The sequence below is a fragment of the Colobus angolensis genome, unplaced genomic scaffold, assembly GCF_000951035.1.
Source record: "Colobus angolensis palliatus isolate OR3802 unplaced genomic scaffold, Cang.pa_1.0 Scaffold66, whole genome shotgun sequence".
Taxonomy (NCBI): domain Eukaryota; kingdom Metazoa; phylum Chordata; class Mammalia; order Primates; family Cercopithecidae; genus Colobus; species Colobus angolensis.
In genome coordinates this window covers 3,027,771-3,054,491 of record NW_012120265.1, presented here as the reverse complement: position 1 = coordinate 3,054,491, position 26,721 = coordinate 3,027,771, and the positions used below count along the sequence as shown (strand labels likewise).

The following is a 26,721-nucleotide window of genomic DNA, read 5'->3' as shown; positions in this document are numbered from 1 at the left end:
CCTGGGGTTGGGGAGGGCGCTCCTCGGTCTTGGTGATCGGAGAGGCCTTTCCACTTCCAGGTCACTTACCCGAGGCCTAACCCACCACTCCCTGGAGTCGTCCCGACAGGCCCAGGTGCTGCCCACGGGAGGGGCCCAGGGGCAGGGGTCGCTCTTCTTCAGTCCTGCAAGGCAGACCTGCCCTTTCTGGGCTTTGCCTGTCTCCCTCTGGCCTCCTTCACACCCCAACCCCTCACTCAGCCAGGGAACCCCCCGCCCCCAACACCCCCCACCCCCTGCAGTTTATCCAATCCTTGGTGTGAAGGCAAAACTGTTTAATATTTTATTGGTGACAAAAGAACTTAAATTGACCGAAAATCAAAAGTTACATTGCCTTGGTACGGTGCGCCTGGGTTTGTCAAGGCCGCTGCTACAAAGCTGGAGAACACAGCACAGGACGAAGCAGAGGCAAAGCGGCCCAGCCCAACAGCCGGGATGGGGCAGGCAGCGTCCCTCAGGCCGCCGCGGGGTCACCGCAGAAGCCTACCCGGTGCGTGGTGCATGCCTCTACGCGGCCTACCGGAAGAAGGGGAAACCGAAAGCCCTAGAGCAATGGGAATAAATAAGAGTCCCTGCCAGAAGGAAGGTGGCCTGTGCGTCCCCGTCTGTCCCATGTAGAAGCTGGAATCTGGAAGTGTTCAGCTCAGGGCCAGTGACAGCCCCAGGCCCGGGTCAGGGCAGGCTGGAGGCCTGGCCGCCAGGCAGTATGACACCCCAAGCCAGGGGTTGGAGGGGCTGCGGCAGCTCTCCTAACTAAAATGACCCTCTGCCAACGACACCACACCCCCAGCCCCTTCACACAGAACGCAGTAATTCCTGAAACTTGTTTCCTTACCCCCCAGAAGCAGCGATCACCCCCTCAGCAAAACTGCTGGCAGGCAGAGCTCCCAATTTGGGCTTTCGGTGTGCAGCGCTCCGTGTGTCTAACCAGTACAGGGACTGTCGGTACCTCCTGGGGACAGGGACAGGCCCTCTTGTCCTTCCACCAAATCTTCCAAAGGCCCCCGGGAAAAAGCCGTCGATCCGGGAACAGCCACCTTCTCGCCCCCTGGCCACAGGGCCAGTCCTAGCCAAGGCCCCTCGCAATGGGGCCAAAAGCACCTTCCTCACAGGTGCGGGGTCCTGCGCCGAGTCCGGGCGGGAAGCGGCTTGGCTTCTGAGTCCAGTGGAGAACGAGCAGCTTCCAGGTTCGGTGGGCGGCTACCCCAGAGGCCCGATGCCCCGCAGCAAGAAGCCACCGGAAGCTAAAACCAGCAACAAAAGTCCTCCTCCAGGCCGCGGCACAGGTGTTGCTCCTCTTCTCCAGTGGCGCTGGCTTGTTCAAACTGTTTCTGGAAGCTTCTCACATCTCCCAGGTCCACCGCTAAGATTTTAGAGACAAACTTAGGAAAGTATTCTTCAGTACTCCTTTAAAAGAATCTTGAAAAAAACAAACAAAAACCCCAAACACCCTTATTTTCTTTAAATGAAGGCCCTCGGAGAACACAGGCAGCGCGACCTCGGCGCGTCTGGTAGGCGTGGACAGATGCGCCCTCCCGGGGCTCTGCCCTGCGCGCCGCCGTCTTTGCAAGGAGCCTGCTCGGGCACAGAAATGCGAAGTTTTTTCCTGCTAAGACGTAGTCCCCTTTCAATCAAAGAGAAAAAGAAATAACAGAACAGAGGAAAGGGCTACTCTGAGATGAGGGTCTTCCTCCCTCCGCCCTGGCCGCAGCCCCGGTGGGACGAAGCGGGGCCTCCTGGTGGCGGCGGCTCCCGCGGGCCGGCCCCTCCTCCGCTCCCTCTGCTCCTCGCCGCCGCGGGCCAGCAGGGGGCGCTCGGCCTCGGCTCCTCTCCCTCGTGCGCTCTCCCTTCCTGTCGCTCACACAGTGGTGCTTCAGTTTTAGCAGTGGAAAACAGGTATCCGTTTATTTTTATTTTTTATTACCCAGAATAAGATGCTGATGGACTAAGCCACGTTGCTTAGCTCTTCCGCCGCCACCTGTCAGGAGGGAGAAGGGCAGGAGGCAGTGAGAGGCGGCGCCCCGAGCCCCACAGGTACCCAGCACACAGGACAGCGAGTGGGAGCTTGAGCTGCTCTCCCCCACTCTGATGAGGAAACAGGTCCCGCGAACAGAGGGCCTACCCGCCAGGATGGGGTAGGGTGGGGTGCCTCCACATCCCTTTCCGTGGGGAGCCCTAGAATTCTTTCAAGGGGAGAGTGGGGCTGTGACTGGGCAACACATGGAGCCACCCTGACTGGTGGTAAAGGGCACAGGCCAAGCTGGCCCTGGGGGCCTGTGACCCCACTGGGGACAGCACGCATTTCCAGATACCACCCCTCCAGGGCAGCTCCCTGGGGAGAGCCCCCTCCCATCCTTCTCCTGGAGGCTGGGATGGGGCCAGGCCTGCTCCAGGGGGGCTTGCCTTTTAGTACTGGGACAGCCCCGTCACCCCGCCATGCTGGTACGCCCTCTCTCCCTGGTACGTGGAGTCCTGCGAGAGCGCCACGTCGATTTGTGATTTAAACTCGTCACCAAGGTAACTGTCCTGAAAGACAAGGTCGGGAGGTAAGCAAGCCACAGGCCAAGGGTGCTCACGTCCACCCAGCCCTCAGCAGCCCCAGAGAAGAGAATGGAAAATCCGTCCCCAAATTAAGACCCAGGAGACCCACTCTGATGACCCTAGCCCAGGGACAGGTAATTCAGACAGTGGACATGGGCCAGCCCCAGCTCTCTGGGGCTCTTCAGAGGGAATGTTCCAGGTGCATAGCCCCACTCTCACTCTGGCAAGTCCTGTCCCAGGGCTCCAAGAGGGCTCTGTGCGTGGGGCGGGCTCACCTGGGACAGCTCCGGCTGGGAGAGGCCGGGCTGGCTCATCTGGGAGGGCTGGCTCATGGAGATGTAGCCCTGCGTCAGGGCGCCCTGAGAGAAGGGCTGTGACGCCACATCCTGGCTGGCTTGGCTGTTGGGGAGGTTGGTCTGGCTGGGCCCAGGAAGCCCAAAGCGGTTCTTCTGGCGTCCCCCACGGCCAGTCTTGCCTTTTGGGGTGCCTCGGCCTGAAAGACAGCAGTCCAGGGTGATCCCAAGGAGGCCAGGGCCTCGCAAACAAGCACACCCTCGAGAGCTCTCAGGAGGGCCACACCCGGCCACGGCCATGGATGCTTACCTGCAGCAGGCCCATTGGCTTGTCCAAAATAGCCAGGCGGTGGCATGGGCGGCATGACCAGGTTGAAGGGGATGGGAATGTTCATGGCAGCCACATGGCTGGGGCCGGCACTGATCATGCCAATCTGGTCATGGGTCTGGAAGTACATGCTGGAGGGCCGGCCTGCAAATCACAGTGGAACACAGTAGGTGTCAAACCCCGGCGATGCCCCACCCACCCCACCAGCCAGTCAGTCGGAGCTGCACATCTGTCCCGGCTCTGCCCAGGCTGAAGATGCAGATCCGCGGGGCTCCATGTTGACTACAGCAGCCAGCCTGGGGCTGGGTGCTTGGGCAGGCACCTTCCCCCAGAAGAGCCTGCTGGGAATCACTGGCCTATACAGATCTGAAAATCGGGGCCGGGTGTGTTGGCTCAAGCCTGTAATCCCAGCACTTTGGGAAGCCTAGGTGGGTGGACCACCTGAGATCAGGAGTTTGAGACCAGCCAGGCCAACATGGCGAAACCTCGTCTCTACTAAAAACACAAAAATTAGCTGGGCGTGGTAGTGGGTGCTTATAATCCCAGCTACTTGGGAGGCCAAGGCAGGAGAATCGCTTGAATCTGGGAGGCGGAGGTTGCAGTGAGCCAAGATCGCACCACTGTACTCCAGCTTGGGCGACAGAGCAAGACTGTCTCAAAAAAAACCAAAACAAACAAACAAACAAAACCCTCCATGCAAATTGGCCATGTGCAGTGACTCTCTCGCCTGTAATCCCAGCACTTTGGGAGGCTGAGCGGGAGGAATGCTTCAGGCAGGAGTTTGAGACCAGCCTGGACAACATAGCGAGACCGTCTCTAAACATAAAAAATAAATGAAAATCACCCTGAATTTACCAAAGGAAAAAAAAATCCTTTTTAATGAAAATATTCTATTTGTACTACATGTAGTCCCTGCTCTACCAAAACACAAGAAAAAGCTAACTAGATTGATCACCAGGAAACACAAATGAATAAACTCTGGCTAAAGAAAAACACCCCAGGGGTTCTCTGGGGCTAGAGATGCCCTGGGGGCGGGGAGGACAAGGGAGCCAGGCCCCGCCCTTGAGGGGGAGGAAAGGTGGGGCACCTAAAGCTTCAGCCATGGGAACAGCCAGCATCCTGGTGTGAGGACAAGGGGCCGGCCGGGTCTCCCGCCGAGCGACTCACCCTGGCTGCTCCGATCATACACGGAGCCTGGGATGATGGCCTCCCGGGCATCATACATGGCTGTGGTCATGAAGCGGGCTCCCTGCGAAGGTTTAGATAGGTGAGGAATTTGTCATCTCAACAGAAGGAACAACTTCCCATGGGCCGGTGGCCTGGGAGGCAGCAGGTATGCATGCAGCTGTGGGGTGTTGACACTGTGCCAGGGGCTCTCCCTGGAGACAGGAGAGAGCTGCTATCTCATGGCCTCTGGGTCTCACCTGCCCTCCTCGGCAGACCTGGGCTGATGCTGACCCTTGGGCCTCGGCTCAGGAAGCTTCATATTCCCTCACCACCAGGGCACCCCGGGCTTGAAAAGCTTCCAACTCCCGTGTCCCAGGTCCCAGGCTGCTGCATGCAGCACAGCAGCCCTGAGCCCAATTCCCACAGGCCACCCAGGACTCAGCGGCCCTGAGCCAAAAATGCCACACACGGCTTGGAAGACAGGAAGTGGGCTGGCCCATCCTCCCCTAGGAGAACCCTCCCTCAGCTCACAGGCACATGGGCCAAGTTGGCACATTCCCAGCAGTGTTTCAGGCCCGGGTTTCTCCTTGCTGCCCTGCTGTCCTGCGCAGATGCTCACCGGGTTGATGGTGTTGACCAGCTTGCGCGGCTTGCTGAACTGCATGAGGCTCTCGCGCAGGTTGTTAAGCGGCCCCTCCACCAGCACCTTCTGCTCCTTGTAGTAGTTCAGCAGGTGGTTCCAGAGTGGCTGCTTCGACAGCGCCTTCGGGTTGCCCACGATGATGACGCCGTACCTGCAACAAGGGTGCAGTGCTGAGGACGCAGGTGGAGAGCGGCCCGTCTCACAGGAAGGTCCAAGAGGCAAGGCTGCATTCACTCACAACCCAAATCCAAGGCAAGAAAGGCGTGGACCATGCGAGCCAAGGCAGCAGGCAGGCTGCCAGCCACAGGGACAGGCCCCGGAGCCCAATGCCAAGCTACTGACCCTGCACACGGGTTGATTTTGTGGCCGACTCTAAGCAGCCCCGTGGCAGACACCTATCTGGCTGGGTGGATAGGTTTGGAGACAAGACCCGCTGTCAAGAGAGTCGGCCTTCCAGGCACCAGGGCACAGGTGGCCCCACAGGGTCCCTGGCAGGCTGGGGCACTGACCCGATGCCCAGCTCCTCTAGCCCACCTCATGCAGCTGTGGGGGGACCCACCCAATACCACCCACCAAACAAGAGTGCGCCTTAGAAAGAGGAAGTACCAATGACAAAGCCATAGTGACCTACAGGAGGACTACTGCGTATGTGAGCCTGAAGGAGTGCCAGGTTCTCTCCCTATGCTGGGTGGAGCCACGGGCCAGGCCCCCCGAACTTCCAGCTGGTGAATGGGTCCTTGCTGTCTAGTTATTTTTTTCTTTCTTTCTTTCTTTGGAGACAAGAGTTTTGCTCTTGTTGCCCAGGCTGGCGTGCAATGGCACGATCTCGGCTCACCACAATCTCCGCCTCCCAGGTACAAGCGATTCTCCTGTTTCAGCCTCCCAAGTAGCTCAGATTACAGACTTGCACCACCACGCCTGGCTAATTTTTTTGTATTTAGTACAGACAGGTTTCACCATGGTTAGGCTGGTTGAGAACTCCTGACCTCAGGTGATCCACCCGCCTCCGCCTTAAGTGCTGGGATTGCAGGCGTGAGACACCGCGCCCGGCCTGAGGTCTAGTTGTATGTGGGATGACAGAATGGATCCCTTCTGCTATCATCAGTTCACAAAAGTTGTATTTTAGAACCAAAAATAGTGGACAGGACCAAAATTTACAGGCTCTCAGATTAAACAACTTGACAGACACACACAAGATTTATCTGAATCAGACCAGAAGGGCCTAGAAAGATACGTCCTGCTGGGCTGAGGCACAGGGGCCACAGCAAACCCCCGGACACGGAAACAAAGATCTCTCCAGTGAGACATCGTTTCTCAACTGCTGCTTAGAGCCCTCTGACCTCTGGCCCTGGCAACCTCCAACCCTAGCCCCAAATTCCCTGGGAAGTGGGGACTGATGAGAGCGGCTAGGCAGCACACAGCAGGCAGCCTCCCTACCTTGCTCTGGTCAGGGCCACGTTCAGACGCCTGGGGTCATTTAAAAACCCAATGCCTTGGTGCTCGTTGGCCCGCACACAGGAGAGGATGATGAAGTCCTTCTCGCGTCCCTGAAAGGCGTCCACACTGGCGATCTCCACCTCCTGAAAGGGAGCTTTATGGTCATTATCTAGTCCCCCCAAAATGCAGGAAATACACCAAGACCCACCCTCAAATCCCACCCGGGAGCTTGGGGCCTGGCACCTGCTCCACCGGACCTAGGGACTGTCCTGGCTCTGCTGTCATTTTGTTTTCTTTTTTTAGAGACAGGATCTTGCTCTGTCACAGGCTAGAGTGCAGTGGTGTGATCTCAGCTCACTGAAGCCTTGACCTCCCAGGCTCAGCTGATCCTACCTCAGTCTCCTGAGTGGCTGGGACCATAGGCACATGCCACCACACCGTTATTTTATTTTATTTTTTTGGTGGAGATGGGGTCTCCCTACGTTGCACAGGTTGGTCTGGAACTCCCAGGCTCAAGCGACTCCCCTGCCTCAGTCTCCCAAAGTGCTGGGACTCCAGGTGTGAGCCATGATACCCAGCCTGTTCTCTTTTAGCCATGGGGATTTGTTTCTCAGCACTAAGAGCACACGTGCTCATCCCAGAGAACCTGAGCTGTGCTCAAAAACAGAACAGAAACCACTGCCATGTAGCCACTCAGACTCGGCACTTGGGCTCATTTCCCCGTGGAGGCAGAGCTGTGCCTCCTCCCCACACACCGGCAGTAGGCGTTTCATCCGGGTGTCAAAAAAGGTGTGAACACCAGTCTCCACAGCACAACATCTACTGCGTGGCAGGCACCTACCACTCCCGTTCCACCTTGGACTTGTTTCAACCGTCCCAAAAAAACATCTTGATACACTAATCTCAGCCCATGTTTCTGATCCTTGTGACGTTATTTCTCAGAGTCTCTGTCCTGACCATGTGGAATGTCGCAAGGACTGTGGGGATGTGCTGTCTGTGCCCTCCCCAGAGGGTGGGCCAGCTGGTGCTTCCTGGGCCACTCTGAGCTCCAGCCAGGATGGGCACCTCTTGGGGGGGGTAACTTAAAAGTCAAGGGTCAATACCCCTGAATGGCCCAGGAGACCGAGTGTGCCCATAGGCGCGGAGCACCTGGTAGAGCTTGGTGTGCAGGGAGCCGCTGAACTGCATGTACTGAACCAGGTAGGAGCGCTGGCCCTCGTAGGGCGTGATGATGCCAATCTGGTCCGGTTTGGCGCCCGCCTTCAGCAACTTCGTGGTGATCTTCTCCACGTTCGCAGCCTCGGTCCTAAGAAACCCAGGCTCTCAGTGCTGGGCTCCACCTATGGGATCCCGAGCCCTGAGGCTGGAGGCTGTGAGGGGTGCAGACACACAACACCCTGCGGGAAGGCAGCTGCCATCACTGGTGTTTGCATGGCTGAGCTTCCCCAGCCTTCACCAGGGAAGTCTTGAGGGGCAAAAAAGGTTGCCATGTGGGATTAGCAAGTATCTGCCCAATAAAAAACAAGTACAATGGAAAAGGAGGCAGAAACAATACGGTTTAGAGTCTAAACAGTGGATGAAAGTAAAAAAAGTTTCAGTCCCATGTTAAAAGTAAGTACAATGGGTAAGCAACCTCTCAAGCTGTCCCCAAGGCCTGCAGACGCCAGTGGGCCTGTCCTTGCTCACCTGTTCAGGTAGGAGGTGCCCGAGCTGGCTATCTCCTCTTGGCCCTGGGTCACGTAGAAGAACATTGGTTTATCGGGTTGGGGCCACTGGAAGTCAAATCCCTTCTTTACACGATCCGCTGTGAGGGGAGGGAAAGAGGTAACACTTCAAAAGCCCTACCCCGCCTCAACTGAGTTCAGACACAGCGCAATGTAGATGCCACACCAGCGCTGCAGGCCCTGGGCAGGAAACCTCAATCTGTGAGGCCCTGGTGAGGTCACCCAAGCCGGTCCCCTGGCTGGAGATGGCCAGGACTGAGCAAGGCTGAGCAGAGGCCACTGAGAGCACCATGGCCAGCACAGAGTTGGCTCAGCCCCTAAACAGGGAACAGGGTCTCAGCCAGGGCTTTCCTGTAGCCTGGATATCTGGCAACCCCAGGATACAGGCTGTTCTCCTGCTTCCTTCCAGAAGCTTGCCTTAAAGGCTCCACAGCCCCTACAACTGACTTGCGTGTGACACTGTTGAGTCAACTGTGTCCCCCTGCCCTGCAGCCTTGCCCATTCCTGCTGAGAGCCTGTGGACTGCTGGCTCTGCCTCTGGGCTCCCTCCTGGGCCGGGGCCCAACACTGCAGCTGGGGGGCCGCAGTGTCCTGCCGTGTGAGCAGCCACTTTCTTCGGGCTCTTCGCACTCATCTTGGCTTTTCTGGGCTCTGTGCGTTTCCTTAAAACTGCAAAACCAGCTTCTCAATTCACACGTGCCCTCCTCACTCTACTGGGAGCTTCAATCAGTGTGAGGAAACTGGTGTTTTTGCACAGCACCAGCCTGACATGGACACAGGAAGCCAGACACGCCAGCACACACCGTATGATCCCACGTCGAGCTGAAAATGAGGCCAAGTGCATCACTGTTGTTGCAGCGAGCACAAGGGCTGCCAGATGAGCTCAGAAGTCCCTCAGCCCAGGGGCTGCTGTGGATGCGCACCCCTGGACGGTGGCCACCTGCAGGGATGAGGCGGCTTCTTGCAGCTGGTCAGGTGGTTCTGGGTTCAGATGCTGGCTATCCAAATATGCTCACTTAGTGACCACTCACTGAGCCAGACACTCGTAATGTGGCCACATGTTTACACTTCAATAGAGAATTTCCTAAAATATACTTACTGGGTGTGAACTACGTGCTGGGCATCAATTAGAGAGCAGTATGCACCAGTGTCTGCCCTCTGGGCTGATGCCCTGGGGACCATGAAGGGTCTGAGCCTGCGCTGAGCCACACCTTTCCCAGTCAGTGCTCAGACACACCAGCACAAGCAAGGTCTCTGTGGCCTTCTGTTTTCAGCCTTGCCATGCACTGGGAACAGCGGTGTCCCAGCGATGTCAACAGTGGCATCAACTCCCACGACTCGGCAAAGAGTGGTACAGCCCAACCCAGGGGGTGGGCTCTGAGCCTCACTTTCTCCCATAAGTAGGCCTGACAATACCAACCTCACAGGTTTGGAGTTCACGAGATGCTGTATTGGCAGCTTTCAGGACCCTCTACACTCTCAAAAGTTAGGGAGTCCAAACAGTTTTTGTTTATTGGATAACTGTATTCCCTAAATTTGGAAATTTTAAAAAAATGTATTAATTCGTTTAAAAATAACCCATTACGGCCGGGCGCGGTGGCTCAAGCCTGTAATCCCAGCAATTTGGGAGGCCGAGACGGGCGGATCACGAGGTCAGGAGATCAAGACCATCCTGGCTAACACGGTGAAACCCCGTCTCTACTAAAAAAAAAATAACAAAAAATTAGCCAGGCAAGGTGGCGGGCGCCTGTAGTCCCAGCTACTCGGGAGGCTGAGGCAGGAGAATGGCGTAAACCCGGGAGGCGGAGCTTGCAGTGAGCTGAGATCTGGCCACTGCACTCCAGCCTGGGCCACAGAGCGAGACTCCGTCTCAAAAAAAAATAAATAAATAAATAAATAAAATAAAATAAAAAAATAACCCATTACACATTAGTTATTTCTCCAAAAATAAGCTCACTGAGAAGAGTGGTCCTGTTTCCCGTTTCTGCGAATCTTCTTACTATGTGGCTGAATCGGAGGCAGCTGGGCCCTGGGATCTGCCTGTGCTCAGTCCACCCTCCCAGGCTCCAGGAAAGCCAGGCCTCACGGAAGCCTGTGACTGGAAAGGGAGATGGGTTTGTTTTTACAGCCTTTCTGCATGGCTGGGAGTCTCCAGACCTGAGGCCACATCAAGCTGGGCAGAGGTGGGTTTCCGCAGGCCTGTGACAACTCTTTGCCACTCCATCCCCATGTGACTTCGTGACACTATGCGTTGGTCATTCAAGAAGGATCTCCCATCAAGTAGGTCTTCCAAAGGTTGACACATTTCACCGGCAATGGTGGAAACATTTCATCTGTCACTCCTACAGACCTCATCAGAAAAGTCTCTGGGTGTTGGGAAGACACCAAGCTCATGGCAAGCGATGTTAACGTTTTCCAAAATTCTGGTTTTCACTTGAATTTTACTACTGTAACAGATATTGCCACTTGTTCTCCATGAAATGACGAGCTCGATCATTTTTGGAAAAAGTCTGCCCAACATCACGGGGTGAATACTCAGGGTGTGTCCACAAGGCCTGCCTTCAAGCACCGGCACACCCGAAGGTATCATGAAAAATTCTATCTGGTCGCAGCGAAACACTCAAGGCTTAGTAAGATGTACTGTTCGCTTCCTCATCCGGGGTGTTTCTTACTGTGATCCTGGCACAGTCCGGCTGCTCCGACCCAACTCTTGCAGAAGCACCAGTGAGTCACCAGCAAGCGTCGGCAGAGTGAAAAAGGGCAGGTGAAGCCTCTGTGTTATACAGGGAAGCCGGACACGGTCTTGCAGACCCCAGGGGCCCAGGCCCGAGAATGGCTATACTTCAGGAAGCACTGAACACATGGCCCACGTTAAGGCCTGGGCTCAGCTCCCCTAACGCCTGTCCTTGCTGTTGTGCATGCTGCTACATGAGCCTTGGATGAATTCTCAGGCAATGACTGAGTTTTACAGAGGACACAGGCTCCCCACATGCCCCAGAGACACCACTTGATCTAAGACCATATCACCAAGACCTTGGGCACAAAGTGCCCTGAACTCAAGCAGTGACTATGTGAAGCCACTCAGGGGAAACTGATAGGCCAATTCCTTCTCCCCAGGCCACATTCCCTTGATGCCACTTCTCCGCAGAAGCCCCTGCCCCAAGCAGAACCCGTTACCTGCAGTGACACCATTCTGGAGGGAGCCCTCGTAGAAGATGTTGGACGGGAAGGCGCTGAGTGCAGGGTGCATCCGGTACTGGACCTGCAGGCGGATGGGCCGGATGCCCAGCACCACCAGGCGCTCGAAGAGCGACTGCGACAGCCCGGCTTTGGCCGCCTTCTTGCACATTACCACCGGGCCCAGTTGGCAGTGGTCACCTACAAGGATCAGCTGTAGGGAGAGGGGCCCCACAAGTCAAGAAGTTCAGGTGTGAATCGGCCTCAACACACGCTAGCGAGGAAGTAGGGGCCCCGGGGTGCACAGGGCACCACCTGGCCACAGGGGCATTGCTCACCACACACGCTAGACGTGCAGCTGGCAGACCCCACCCTCTATACACCCCTCAGGGAGCCCTGTGTGTGTGCACACTCTGCTGGGCATCCTGTATCAATACAGGGTGTTTTTTTTAAAAGACAAACGCCAAGAATCACACACACGAGTTTTCACACAGGAGAGGGTAGGGAAGAGAGCCCACCTGCTTGGCCCCGAGGACCACGGGAACCATGCACTCTGGCTCGGTGGCCTGGGTGCTTTCGTCGATTAAAATGGAGCGGAACTGCATCTTGGCCAGTCTTGGGTCGCCGGCGCCCACACACGTGCAGCAGATGACATCTGCGTTCTGGGGAAGGGTGCAGAGGCATCAGGGCACCTGCACTGTAAATGCCACCAGACCCCGGAGGGCAGGTGGGACAGGACACAGAAGCTCTCCTGTTTCTCACCCTCCCTGACACTATAAAAAAACAAGCTGTCCCTCCCGGACAAGATACACGGTCCAGGCTGTGGTGATTACCAACTTTAAAGGTCCTTAAACGGTCACGTTTCACAGAAGGCAACCTCTCCACATCAAGGGCTCTATGCCTCACGACAGCCTTCAAGGGGCAGTGCTGAGCTGCTGAAAACTGCACTCAGGCTGATTCCAGTTCAGGCTGGTTGGTTATGAAAGAGCAGGAGTGTTCTAGATCCACTGCCAGATCCCAGCGGAGGCTGGGAGTGGAGACTCCCTAGAAGACCGTGTTCCAGGCAGCGAGATGTCCCTAATTTACTGTACAACTGAGCGCAGAGAGGCCAGGTAGAGAGCATCTAATTTCTCTTTCCAGAAGCAAAGCAACAATTCCAACAGGTGCCTTGGCCCAAACAAAAACCATCAGGCCGCCAGCCCACAGGCCCTTTTGCAAGCAGGAGGGGCACTCACCATCAGCAGCTCTCTCTCCGCGGTACGCTTCAAGGCCCGGTACCGCTTCTCGTCAGCAGACGACAGCTCCCCAGTCTCATCTTTCAGCTGCTGCAGCTTCTGCAGCTCAGGCATGCTGGAAGCACATGCAGGTCAGCGGGGCACCTGAGCTCTGTACATGTCACCTGCAGCAGCTCAGGGACCAACTGGGAGGGATGGACTTGATACACACCTGTCCATGTTTCTGATCTGGTTGTGCAGGGCCAGGAAAGACACCGGGGAGTCGATGGCCTCGCGGCTCTTGGCGCAGAGGCGCACGACCTTCAGCCCCGTCTGGTGGATCTTCTCTGTTAGCTGGTCCACAGCGATGTTGCTCGGAGCACACACCAGCACCGGCCTGCAACACCATTCAGGCAGCTCAATGCTTACCCAGAGGAAGCTCAGTGAATGTAATAAGCCAAGACTCTGTTTTTTGAGACAGGGTCTTGCTCTGTTGCCCAAGCTGGAGTGCAGTGATTTCAGCTAATTGCAGCCTCAACATCCTGGGCTCAAGCGATCCTCCCACCTCAGCCTCCTGAGTAGCTGGGACAACAGGTGCACACCACTACCCCCAGTTAATTTCTGAATGTTTTTTTGTAGAGACGTCTCACCCTGCTCAGGCTGGCCTTAAACTCCTATCATTTTTAACAGGCAGTAATGACACGATGTTGAAGGAGCTCAGATCCAGACAGCCCAGCCTTCACAGCTCTACCAACCACAAGCAATGCCAAGGCTGAAATCTGCACCCTCCCGTCACGCTATAAAGTGCCTTCACAGTTCTGAGACGCACACAGAACTCACACTGCTGCAGCCACAGCCCCTTGCCCCCAGTTTTCTACACCAGTAGCAGACCTGGTTACTAAAATGCAATCCCAAGGCTGCAGCTGACACAAATAATGTCACATGGAGAGCGGTAGGCGCTACAGCGACACTGCCCGCCAAGTGCTCTCCCCAGTATGACAGAGCCCGAGGCTCCCGGCAGCAGGCCTTCCATCTGGCCACCCTAAAGACCTCCCAGGTCTTGCCCGCAGGGGCCGTGTCTGTCCTACCCGTTGCCTTGCCGGGCCAAGTGGTAGACGATGGTGGCCGACGTCACTGTCTTCCCCGTGCCTGGCGGGCCCTGGATCAGGCTCAGCGGTCTTTGCAGCACAGTCTTCACGGCATAAACCTTCAATACAAGCGGCCGTTAGGCGCAGCCGCCGCTTGTGTCCCGGCCCATGGGCGAGGCCCCGCGCGCTGAGGACGGCGCACACCTGGGAGTGGTTGAGGTCGGGGAGGCCCTGCGCCGTGAAGCGCTTGGGCAGCTGGCACTTGATGATTACGTCCTCCACCTCGTGGCCCAGCAGCTTGTGGTAGATGTAGCCAGACACTGAGGTCTCGTCCACGGCAAACGTTTTCAACGCACTCTGCATCCTGTGAGGAGGGTGTGGGGTTGGCTACACACACAGTCATGGCCGCCTCACCGGCATCCTCAGTCTGCAGACATGGGTGGGGAGCCCCACTCCGCAGTGATGGGGAGGGCTCATAAAGATGCCACAGGTGGCAACCAGGGATCGGGGGGCAGCGACAGGAGGGGACGTACCTGTCAAAGGAGGTCGACTTCCACACAAAATCCACCTGGAAGTTGTGAGTCACCTCCACGGGTGCACCCACACTGCTCCGCAGCTCAATGGCGATCTCATCGCCATAATCTGTGTGCTGAGTTAAGTTTGCATCCTTGTCAAAAGCCAGGCTGACCTTTCTGGGTCGCCCTTGGTACATACTCTTTTTTTTTTGAGGCGGAGTCTCGCTCTGTCGCCCGGACTGGAGTGCAGTGGCCGGATCTCAGCTCACTGCAAGCTCCGCCTCCCGGGTTTACGCCATTCTCCTGCCTCAGCCTCCGGAGTAGCTGGGACTACAGGCGCCCGCCACCTCGCCCGGCTAGTTTTTTTGTATTTTTGGTAGAGACAGGGTTTCACCGTGTTAGCCAGGATGGTCTCGATCTCCTGACCTCGTGATCCGCCCATCTCGGCCTCCCAAAGTGCTGGGATTACAGGCTTGAGCCACCACGCCCGGCCGGTACATACTCTTTAAATGGCATTTTAAAATTTAGTTAAGACACCATTGGTTCTGCACCAAACGCTAAAAACATGCAGCCAACACCAGACCAGAAACCAGAGGGACAGCGTCCTTGAGGACAGAATCTACCTCACCATGAGCCGGTGTCCCACCCCCAGCCAGCCTGGAGTTCCTCCTTGCCACCCCCGGGGCCATCTCCCGGCCACTCATCTAGGCCCCTTTCAGAGATGCAGAGGGCGGCAGTGAAGCCACCACCGCTCACCAGTAGGGAGCAGCCACATCCCGGGCCCCAGAAGCTCACCAGCAGCTCCTGCACATGTGGCCAGCAGAGGCAGGCAGAGTTCATGGAACCCAGCTTTGGCCACAGCAGCTCTTCTCACGGTTCCACGAAAACAACACTCCTCCCAGTACAGCCAAGCACAGGGCTCTGCATACACAAGCAACCTGCCCTCCAGGAGGCTGTGGCCGGTAGGCAACACCCTTCCCTCAACCCTGAGCCCCAAAACCAGTCTCACGTGTTCAGGATGAGCTTGTCAGGCACAGGGTGGGTGTGGGACATGACTCTCTCTACCCCTGTGGAGGCCACCGCTGAATGGTCAGGCCCCAGCAGCATTGGCCAGTCACAAGAGGCCCGAGTCGGATCCATGGTGTCTTCTCCGAGGACCCCTCCCCGCCCCAGGCCTCTGATTGCACCTGTGCCTTACAGCTGCTCCACCATGGCCGGCAGGCTGCGTCACCCTGAGGTTACTGCACATTCCCAAACGTGGCCTGGGAGCAAGTGAGTGCTCACAGGGTCTGCATGTGACCACTGGCTTCTGGAACCTCCGTGTGCAGAGTCAGCGTCCAGGTAAGATGCTCCCGCAGCCACATTAACCTCCAGAGTCAGCCCAGGGACGCATCACACAAGCAGCATCACCAATATCACCACCATTCGGGCAGAGGGGAAGCAACCATACAACCAGCTGTCCCAGAAGATGAAGGCCCTACAATTCTCCCAAGAGCAGTGGAGGCCGGTGCCAGCCAGCAACTACCACAGAGCATGAGATGCTGGCCCAGCGACGAGCATCAAATCCACGGTGGCCTCCATCTGATGCCCCCACTTTCCTCTCCCACCAGCCAGCCCCACCCTCTTCACATGAAGGATACTATCAGGGACCTTGATGACGTGGCCGATCCCTTTCCACAGGGGCGCAAGGTCCCCTTTGTACCGCAGGCATATCTCATCCCCCTGCATGAGCCGCATGTCTTGCGGTAAGAAAGTGAGAGAGGTGACCATTTTAACCTGCGCCGTCACTTCCACCAGGAAGAGTTCAAATTAAGGGGCACTTTACAAGGGTGGAACTAGGAATTTTATGCTACTTATGGTCACAAATATTTTAAAACTTAAAATCACCTCTTAACCAAATTATGACTAAATCCTCATTACCAGAGTCAGTCTTGGGCAAAGTGAAGTAGGCGATTCTCTTCTTGTTAAGGCCCAGGTCCCACCTGACCGTGATGTTATCTTGAGTCTGAGCACATGAAAAACAAGAGCCCCGGTTAGCCTCCAGCACATGCCCTAGGCCCCATGAGGCGGGCCCTACAGCAAGCCTCTGCCGTCACAGCAGGCGCTGTGAGTGGCACCTGACAGCCCCAAATGCCACCAAGGGCATATCTGAAAGAGAAGCCATTAGGAGTCCCCAGAACACACACGGGTCAATCCTGTCTGGAGGCTTCACCACACACCAGAGGCCTCCGTGGCCAGGGAGCAGCTGCTGCGGGAGGGAGGGAGAGAGGGGAGGAAGGGAGAGAGAGAGGAGGGGAGGGAGGGAGGGGAGGTCAGAACTCCGGGGCTCCCGTTGCCTAAATGTGGTCTTCACAGGGATCACGCCCGAGTCTAACTCCTGCAGCTGTGGGCAAAGCTGTGGACCCCACTGGGAAAGATGTGTTGGATCTAAATAGAAAACACTGAGGCTGATGTCAGCTCTGAGGGCGGGGGCCCAGACCACCAGGCTGCCAGGCCCGGATCCGCAAGCTCCAACTCTCAGGCATTGCAGCTGCAGCCCACATCAGCTCCCACAGCCTAGAGAGAAAACCTCCCTTTGGAAGCCTGAGGAGAGAGCTGTGAGAGTAAGAGCCCAGCCCAGGCCAAGCCCTCCTGCACACATCACCTGGGACTCCTTCAGCTTCTTGTCGTAGTCGGCCTCCAGCTTGACCAGGGGCCCGAATATGTTCTGGTACTGGTAGGCGTCCTCATACCGCAGGAGGACGTGCTGCGGTTCCTCGTCCACCCCCGGCTTCTCCAGGTCCTCCAGCGTGGCAGAAGGGTTTTCCTAGAAGACAACAACACTCGACCTGTTTTTCCCTACATGCAAACGAACGAGGGTGCAGAGGCACCAGAGGGATGAAGCACACATGCCGCTTCTCAGAATGGGCCACGGTGGGTGGCATGGAGGGGTTCTGGCGCATCTGCAAGGAAAACCCTGGGAACAGGAACTCCATGCCACACGGGGAGCTGCACACCGGCCTAGCCCATGCTTGGGCCTCAGCTGCTGCTCCTCACCCCAGCAGGGTTCCGGTACTTGGGTGAACCTGCCTACAAAGCCCCAGGCGCCAGCCTGACACACTGTCCACAGCAGATGGCACCTTCAGAGCTGGCTGCTTCCTCCGAGCACGCCCGGCTTGTGAACGAGAGCAGCTAACCCTCCTCGCAGGCTGCCACAAAGACCCACCGGTTTCTCTCGCTGTGTCCACAGCCCGGGAGGCCTGTCTCCCATGTCTGCTAACCCTAAGCCAGAATGAACATGGGCCCGCAGCTCTTCCCCTGGGGGCCAGCTCCCTCAGTGAGTGCCACGCTGGTGGGGACAGGACATTATCTGAGCTGTTCAGATATAAACGGGAATCATGAAATCATCTGGCAACCTGAAAATCCAAGTGGAAAGGTACTAGGCTGAACAATGCTTAAAAAATATATATATATATATTTTTGAGACGGAGTCTCGCTTTGTCGCCCAGGCTGGAGTGCAGTGGCGCGATCTCGGCTCACTGCAAGCTCCGCCTCCCGCGTTCACGCCATTCTCCTGCCTCAGCCTCTGAGTAGCTGGGACTACAGGCGCACACCACCACACCCGGCTAATTTTTTGTATTTTTAGTAGAGACGGGGTTTCACCGTGTTAGCCAGGATGGTCTCGATCTCCTGACCTCGTGATCCGCCCGCCTCAGCCTCCCAAAGTGCTGGGATTACAGGCGTGAGCCACCGCGCCCGGCTTAAAAAACATTTTAACTTGTACTTCAGTTCCTATGTGAGATTTCTGATTGAATGGGAGGCAAATGAAAGCTTCTAGTCTAGTTACTAGAATGACTTTATCACAAAATCCTAAACAGTCGGAACCAGAGAAAGGATTCCGTGGGGAAAAGTGAGGGCTGTCTGCTGAGGGAGGGCCAGGCACCCACTACTTGACCCAGCACCCTCTCCTCTCCCCTCTGCTCAGCTGACTGTGCCAACCTCGACCCCAACCTCTTTCCCCAGGACACTCTCGCAGCATACCTGTCTGTGCAGGTCCAGGCTCTGCCAGACAAGTCTGCCTACAACCAGCCCCATCCTTCCCCTACCACCACCCATCAGACAAGAAAAATTCCAGCAGCCAGAGCTTTCCTTTCCCCAAGGCCAGGCTCTTCTTGGTCAGGTAAGGCTGCCTGGATGGAAGGTGATCAAGGTGCCCTGCCCTGGGGTCACTCCACATAGAGGTGGCAGAGGCCTGAGTTCCTTCCAGAGAATCTCCAGCGGCCTCACTGGGTCAACCCATCACTGAAGATACTTCCCTCTCCGCAACCAGAAACCACACGAAGGCACGGGTCAGCCTGCTGGGCAGCCCCACCTTCCATAGCTCCTCCAGCTTGTTGATCTGCTGTGCCGTGATCTGGCGCGCCCGCAGCTGCTCCTGCTCGGAGGGGATCTTGACCAGCCAGGACAGGAAGCAACGGTCCTGGATCAGTGGCTGCCACTGCGAGCTGTCCCAGTTGATGTCCTTGAGGCTGCTCTGGCTGGCACAGGGCTGCCTGCGGAGCAGGAGGGGGCCGTGAGGACCAGCTCCCCTCCCTGAAGTCCTGGAGCAGGGAGGGCCCCTCCCATGCTGACCTTTCACCCAAATGGGCGTACCCTGAGTTTTATTACGTGATCACATTACCTTTAAACTGTTAGTAATAAATTGCATCTCCCCGTGCACTTGAGCTCTGAACTCTTAAAACTCAGAACAGACTTTGTTTTTACAGAATTGTTTTCATGATTTAGCCAGAACGCCGCAAAAGAGTTACACGGCACTGCCGACTCCTTAACAAGCCTCAGCCCCTAAATGCTTTCATGCCTCACCCTTCAGCAAAAATCATCTTTGGAGCACAATTCCCTGGAATCAGAGCCACGGCTGGGCTGGGCTGGCCTGGGCCAAGGCTTGTGAGGAGACGGCTGGAGCTTAAAGGTCACCCCCGGGAGACATCTGAGGACCGCTCACCTGCACAGCAGCACCACCACTGAGTCAGCTTTGGCTGGGATGAAGCCGAGGAGGAAGACATTGCGACAGCCGCAATTGTAGCACTCCAGGACTGTCTCCCCCAGGGGCCCGTCCTTGTGCAGGGTCACCTCTTTGCATTTTGCCCTCACAAGGTGATTTACAATATGGCTGAAACCAGGAAATGATAAACGGTTAACACCCAGAGTTTGGCTTTTCACCACTTCCAATTTTCGAGCCCCTGTTAAAAGTTCCGGTACCGTTCACGGTCCATTAGCAGAGGCAGTCACACCTCATCCATCTGGCATCTCCGGGGACCAGCCCTCCCCCAAACTAGCTCCCCACTGAGCACAAAAATCAATCCCAACTTGAACCACTTTTAAGGAAAACTTCCTTAACACGGTTCACATAGTTCCTGCCTTTTTTAAAGATCCTGCTTTCTTAAATCCAACTTATCAGGCCTAATTTAACCCATTGTTGGCCCAGGGCTGCTGTGGGGTCAGAGACATTTCCCACAAGGCCCTGGCCCCTTATCTCCAAGGTCACCCCCGCCGCCGCCATTTTTCATGGCTTCTTCTGAAATCACTCCTCAGAGGCCCTGTGCCTACTTCCAGGAGCAACAGTCCCTCCTGCTTTGCTGCAGGCCGGGAAATCTGATAAGCAGGCGACTGGAAACCCTGTAAAAAGCAGTAAAAGGGCTGAGCAGAGACGGGGGCTGTTCTGCAGAAGCCCAGGACTGTGTCTGAAGCCCTGGCTGGCTCGGCTCCTTCCTTGCTGCGACGTAGCCAGGACACTGCTCGCCTAAACCACGATCTGGGCTGAACCCTGCCCTGCGCCAAGCCAGTCACCCTCCAGCACCTATCTGCTGTATCTAATAAGGATGCCCAGCTGCTCTGCCTTTGGGCTCGTCCAGTGTCTCCAGCAGCTCTGAACACGCCTGCAGGGCCTCCCAGCCTCCCTCACTGCGCCCTCTCTCTTCCCCTCTGGAAAACCATTCCTGCCAAAAGCTTCAGTTCAGCTAACCTTCTAACCTTTCTCCCTGCCACGAGGCCCAGGATTCTCTAACCAGCCATGGCCGCTCTGGGCATCCCCAAAGCCCGACTCCACTCCGGCGCCCTGCCGGCCATGTGGGCAGAATCAGCCGTCTCCGTGTCTTCCCACGCATCCTCACCCTGTCACAGCCAAGCTCCCCGAGGGCTGGCGGCTGCTTCCTCACCTTCCCCTGGGCCTCGCACAGAACGCTCAGTGGTGCTTGGCTCGGGCCTGCTGTTTCTCAGAGGCCCTTTTGCTCACTTCCCTGTTCTTGGCTATGCTGACCGGAAGCTGGGGTTGCCAGCTAAGAGAAGTTTTATTTAGTTGCTTTTCCTGCACAAGAGGAACTAAATGCAAACATAGCAACACTTAAATTACCCAGAAGATTCTGAAAATGGGACAAGAATGTCTTCTGGTTATCCAGAAGATACTTTTCTTTAAAAATCTTTTAAAAACAGCAGCCCCTTTCTCGCCTTGCTCATAACACCGTATTTCAAGTTACTAACTCAAAGATGCCACGAGATCTGACTGCTCCATCTGTAACCCTCCAAGACCCACAGCTGCCAAAGGCACAGGAGGGGGTTGTGTCAGCACAAGTAAGCCTGCCTCTGGGCTTTGGTCATTTTCTTTCTCCAGAATGTGAACCTCAGAAAAAGACCCCACTTCCTTGCTGGCACCTCGGAGCTCCGCCTCCCAGGCTCTGCTCCATCCTCTCCGGCAGTGGAGTGACCTGCACACAGCAGCGTAGAGGGAAGGGGAGCTGCTGGCATGGAACCCACCAGGATGAGAGTCCCACCACTCAGGCAAGACCACCGAACTGCCCCCTGGAATCTGGGCACCAGGAGAACACTGGTCCTGTCCCAAACACAAAACAAGCGACCCAGTCCAGCTGCAGCTGATCAACATCAGGAAGGCAAGCCCAGCGCCGATGGTCAAGTGAACTTAATTGAAGCCGATGATTCAGGATCTGGCCTGAATTAGCCTCCGGACAGCTCCGATGAGCTCAGGCCAGAGAGAGCCTGCTCAGGAACCAGCGCCCCTGGATGCCCGTTACTGCCTTGGGAACATCCTTCCGTTAATGAAGATCAGCGGGTGTGCCAAGAGCTCATCTTGCAGAAAAATCGAAATAAAAACTGGGAAGGAGAATTAAGCCAACCCTACTTGCATAATAAAAAGAGCCACAGAGAATAAATCAAGGGTAAATACATTAAGGCATTCACACACCACCATCTGTTTCAAGTTAAACCAGTCACAGAGGAGGAAAAAAACCAGGTTTGTTAGCGTGACTTTATATTGCACTTCGCTTCAACATTTCCATAATTTACACACAAATCTGAGCACAGCACTGATTAAAGACACATGCATGGTTTGATTATCTACCTGCCAGAAGTATTTCCACGTCCGTTGCAGAACCACTTCTTGCTGGTATTACAGTAAACCACGCAGGCAGGATCGTGTATTCCACAGTAACTAAAAAATCAAAACAGCGACAGTTACAGCTGGAAGCTTGCTCTCTGGTTTTCATTTGGCAAGATGTAAAATTCTTTCCTCTGACAACATTTTTAAGTTCTTCATTAAACACATACTCAACCCCAACAATCCCAGTAACCAAATCAAACCAGTTAACCAGGGCTTCCCAAACCCAAGAATGCAGGGAAGGGGTTGAGTATGTGGCAGAAGCTCCAAGGGGATGAGGAACAAAGCCACCTCCGAGGAGAGTCCTGCTGGAGGGAGGCCTTACTCCTCCAGGGACATTCTAGTCCCCGCTCTCTGGCCTGAAATTCAGGAACCCAGCCTCAGTCACAGTGGTCATGGTGAGCTCCGGGCTCCAGCAGAGGGCACTGTGCTCCCGGGAAGCTGGGCACAGACCCTGTAGCGGCAGCGCCCTGAAGCTCAGGCCTCCAAGCAAGCCCAAGAGAGGAGCCTCGGGAGAGCCTCACCCGACCGCTGGCTATGGTTTTCTGAAAATCCACATACCAAACCCCAAACTGCTAGCTCCCCAGAGCCACACCAGGACTTATGGGCATCTCTGTGTGTTAAGAGAACACGATTACATACATGAAAACATCTGTAAATGAGAATCAGTGAAGAGCTGAGATGCAGGAAAGAGCGCCTGCCCACCAAGCCTAGGGAAGAGCAGCCTCAGTCCCGGAGCGCTGGGCAGCACGTGGGCCAGGAGCTGCAGGGAGGGCCCCAGGCGGGCGCCCACAGAGAAAGGCAGGGCCCAGGCCCAAACCTGCCCTGACTGTCGCCCAGGCTGGAGAGTAGTGGTGTGATTTTGGCTCACTGCAACCGCTGCCTCCCGGGTTTACCCCATTCTCCTGCCTCAGCCTCCTGAGCAGCTGGGATTACAGGCACCCGCCACCACGCCCAGCTAATTTTTTGTATTTTTAGCACACATGGGGTTTCACCATGTTAGCCAGGATGGTCTCCATCTCCTGACCTCGTGATCCACCAGCCTCAGCCTCCCAAAGTGCTGGGATTACCGCGCCCGGCCAAAACCTTCTCTCCTCTTCTAATCTACATTTCCTCACTTGTGTGTCACAAAAATACAGAAATAAGCCTCATCAAGGGACAATCCCGCTTGAGATGAGAATTCTAAATTTGTCAACATGCAGGTCTGTCCACTAACTACTGTCTTCACATCCAATTCTCCAGGCACGGCCAAGGCACGGGGAGGCAGGGATGCCCCAGAACCCTGCAGCAACCGCTTTGCAAGGGCATCTCAGCTGCTCCACTCACCCCCCAACTCCAGATGCTCACCCAATGCCATGACAAATTATTTCTAGTGAGTGAGTGCGCAGGTACCAGGCAATGCCCCCAGGTCCTGAGGAGGCCAAAGGAAGGAAAACTTTTCCCACCACCTGGTGAATTCAGGGCGTTGGAGGTTGCTGAGCCCACCTCCTGACTGATAACAGGCCTCGGCTGTGAACATGGCCTAAGTAACTTCCTTACTCCCGAGGACACCACCACCCAGAGTCACAGCACAAAGGCACCACCCTGTACCTGGGAAGTGAGTGTCCCAGGACCATGCCAGAGGCACCCACCTGTCCAGCACATGCCCAGGCCCGGCTGAGCCCAGCTCACCTGCAGGCGTGTATGGGGAGATCCTTCGTGTAATAGGTGTCTTCTTCATCTTCCTCGAAGTTCAACTCGGCCAACAACTGGCTCGTCTTGGCTACACTGTCGTCCACAGCCCCATTCTGCAGGATGCCTTCGGGCCCAACCTGCAGCAGAATGCAGTGTCACCCAAGCAAGGCTGCAGCTTCTGGGACTCAGTGCAGAAGGACCAGCCTCATGGCTCTGGTGTGACACCCTGGCCTCATCTCTGCTTTGAGACAGTTTCCCTTGTTCTGATTGAATTTCACTCTTCTCTAGCAAACCTACCTGGTCAAAAAAGGGCCACTGGTGGCCTCCTGCACCCCCTGGTCCCCCACACAACTGGTCTAACCCCCACCTAGCTACAAAGCCACATCCATGTCCACAACTAGGATGCCTAGGAAGACGCTTCTTTCCCGTGACTGAGGACCACAAGGAGCAGGGTGACTTTTACAGACTGACAGCAGTGTGCTCTGAGGACAGCTCCATGATGCCAGACCCACCACGGTGTAATGCTCATCAAACACTACAAGGTTGCCACCCATGCGGATGTGGAAATGTCACCGGCCACATCCACCACCACCTCGCCCTCCCCATCGCTTCAGACAGCCCTGAGGATGAAGTAGCAACTGAACATCGAGATACCCTTGGCAACCCAGGCCACACCCTCACTAAAGGCACCTCTTCCATGTTCAGCAAAGGCAGACAGAACATGGCTCTAAGTCATCAGGCCACAAACTGCACAGGACACCTGCAAGGAGACCACATAGCCACTGGGGCTCCTCAAGAACCAGCACCTCAAATGACATGGTCAACAGTCCCTGGCATGGCCCCCATAGGCCACCTAACCCCACCACGGGGTCAGGCAGCAGGAGCACTGTGTCGTGGCGGGACACAGGGTGGCACAAAATTAAGGGCCAGGGAGGAGTGATAGGAGCTCCCCGAGGGACGGCACCAAATCTCCCCACTGCCAGTCCCAGCACCCCAAGGAGCCCCTCAGCCTAATGCCCTTGCCATGTGACGCAGCACCTGTGCGAGCCTAGGGACAGGTGCTCATGGGGAGCAGCACCCCACAGAGACCCCTCCAGCCCGCCTGGCTGGGGCACGTGGGCACGTTCTACCTGCACACGTGTGCAGATGCACACTGGGCCCACTGTTGCCCTGTAGTGATCTGGTCACAACACCAGCTGACTTCTGGGTTAATTTCTCACTCCACTCTCTGAAAAGTTTCAAGATTAAACATTAATTTCAAAAATACATTTGACCCTAGAAACTATCATGAAATGAGCTAGAACAGGAGTAGGGGACAGTGCCACCTGGCAAAGAGAAGTCCCACGGCCTACGCCAGGGGACATGATGGGTGGAGAAAAGGGTCGTCATCTTCAACTGGCAGAGAGCTGCCACTCCACTACGTAAAGTCCTTTGAGGCTGTCAACCTATCCACTCACCAGGGAGGCTGTGGAGGGGCAGGGCCTCCCTGTACTCACCCCAGGCATTCACCACTGGGCTGGGAAGCCCAAGAAGCAGCTCCTCAGCAGGGCAGACCACCTGAGGTCAGGAGTTCGAGACCAGTCTGGCCAACATGGTGAAATCCCGTTTCTACTAAAACTACAGAAAATTAGCTGGACATGGTGGCACTTGCCTGTAATCCCAGCTACTCGGGAAGCTGGGACAGGAGAATCTCTTGAATCCAGGAGGCGGAGGTTGCAGTGAGCTGAGATTGTGCCATTGCACTCCACCTTGGGCAACAAGAGCTAAATTCCATCTCAAAAAAAAAGGCAGCCCCTCCCATCACCTCTGCTCTGGAAACAGTATTTAAAGACATATCCTAGAATTCCCAGTTTCTAGCCATACATGAGGCCCCAGAGCTGGTCCCTAACTCTTTTAGTTCTGGATGTGAACCTAGCTACGACTAAAACCACACCCTGGAGGTCCATCTAAGAGCTGTACAGGGGCTCTCTGCCCAGAGACAGCTGCTCCCGCCACACTCCAGAACTCAGACCGTGTATCAGGGCAGCACAACAGTAGGTCACTTCAAGGCTAGGAATGGTGGCTCACACCTGTCATCACAACACTTTGGGAGGATCGCTTGAGCCCAGCAGTTCTTGAGACCAGCCTGGGCAATACAGCCAAGATCCTGTCTCCACAAAAAAGTACGCAAATGAGTCAGGTGTGGTGGTGCGCACTTGCAGTCCCAGCTGCTCAGGAGGTTTAGGCCAGGGGAGTGCTTGACCCCAGGAGGTCAAGGCTGCTGTGAGCTATGATGGTACCACTGCACTTCAGCCTGAGCAACAGACCAAGACCCTGTCTCTCTTAACAACAACAACAAAAAGCCTGGCCAACATGGCAAAACCCCGTCTCTACTAAAAATACAAAAAATTAGCCGGGCATGGTGATGCGCACCTGTAACCGTAGCGCAGGAGAATCGCTTAAACCCAGGAGGCGGAGGTTGCAGTGAGCCGAGATCACACCACTGCACTCCAGCCTAAGTGACAGAGCAAGACTTTGTCACAAAAAATAAAGAAAAAGTCACTTCACTCCTGCAGACGAAAACCACAGAAATTCAAAAACTCAAAATGCCCCCCCCCTCCCCGCAAATGTGCCATCATAAACTCTCCGGCCACAGACATGTACTCCAACCCTTGCACCACTGCCTGCATTTGCCAGCGCCCAGGCCTTGCACCTGCTGTTCCCTCAGCCTCAGGGTGAGGTCCACAGGGTGCCTCTCAGGCAGGCATCCTTTGACCCCACCTCGGGGTCCCATGGGGCACTGTCTGTCCTGCTCCCTGCTGTGAGCACAGCACCTGGGTGGAGCCTGCACTCCAGGAGGCCCTCAACACTGTTGGCTAAAGGCTAAGCTCAAAAGGCAAAGCGGCTCATCCCTGATTGTCTAATTCCAAGGCTTAAATAAAAGAGAGGGCAGGAGGCCAGGCACAGTGGCTCATACCTGTAATCCCAGCACTCTGGGAAGCCAAAGCAGGAGGATCTTGAGCCCAGGGTTCGAGAACAGCCTGGGAAACACAGTGAGGCCTCATCACTATTTAAAAACAAAGACAGTTTTGCTCTTGTTGCCCAGGCTGGAGTGCAACGGCGTGATGTTGGCTCATCACAACCTCCATCTCCCGGGTTCAAGCAATTCTCCTGCTTCAGCCTCCCAAGTAGCTGTGATTACAGGTGTGCACCACCACGCCTATTTTTAGTAGAGACAGGGTTCCTCCATGTTGGTCTGGCTGGTCTCGAACTCCCAATCTCAGGTAATCCTCCCGCCTTGGCCTCCCAAAGTGCTGGGATTACAGGTTCACGTAAGCCACCGTGCCCAGCTCCCCCAAATTTTTTTAATTAAAAAAATTGTAGCTGGGCGCGGTGGCTCAAGCCTGTAATCCCAGCACTTTGGGAGGCCGAGGCGGGCGGATCACGAGGTCAGGAGATCGAGACCACCCTGGCTA

The 26,721-nt window shown here is 55.8% G+C and overlaps 1 protein-coding gene across 1 annotated transcript; it reads right to left on the bottom strand.

The window, feature by feature from the left end:
- Positions 1 to 299: 299 nt before the first annotated feature.
- On the bottom strand, positions 300 to 19,578 carry UPF1 (UPF1 regulator of nonsense transcripts homolog (yeast)). Its single transcript, XM_011925825.1, has 22 exons — positions 19,405 to 19,578; positions 19,148 to 19,315; positions 18,518 to 18,698; positions 16,811 to 16,972; positions 16,087 to 16,171; positions 15,807 to 15,905; positions 14,185 to 14,293; positions 13,856 to 14,015; positions 13,652 to 13,770; positions 12,796 to 12,960; positions 12,585 to 12,699; positions 11,868 to 12,011; positions 11,350 to 11,563; positions 8,135 to 8,252; positions 7,598 to 7,754; positions 6,449 to 6,591; positions 4,988 to 5,162; positions 4,369 to 4,450; positions 3,184 to 3,345; positions 2,856 to 3,073; positions 2,443 to 2,565; positions 300 to 2,017 (listed from the first exon to the last, which is right to left on the bottom strand). Exons 1-21 carry the CDS (start codon positions 19,416 to 19,418, stop codon positions 2,446 to 2,448), a joined length of 2,910 nt encoding a protein of 969 aa, XP_011781215.1. The 5' UTR covers positions 19,419 to 19,578; the 3' UTR covers positions 300 to 2,017; positions 2,443 to 2,445.
- Positions 19,579 to 26,721: the final 7,143 nt, after the last annotated feature.

Excerpts from the sequence above, each read along its gene's own strand:
- UPF1 (XM_011925825.1), bottom strand. Across the intron at positions 16,973-18,517 it reads AGCTGGAGGAGCTATGGAAG|GAAAACCCTTCTGCCACGCT; the intron begins GTGGGGCTGCCC and ends GTTGTCTTCTAG. Across the intron at positions 3,074-3,183 it reads AGCCAATGGGCCTGCTGCAG|GCCGAGGCACCCCAAAAGGC; the intron begins GTAAGCATCCAT and ends GCTGTCTTTCAG.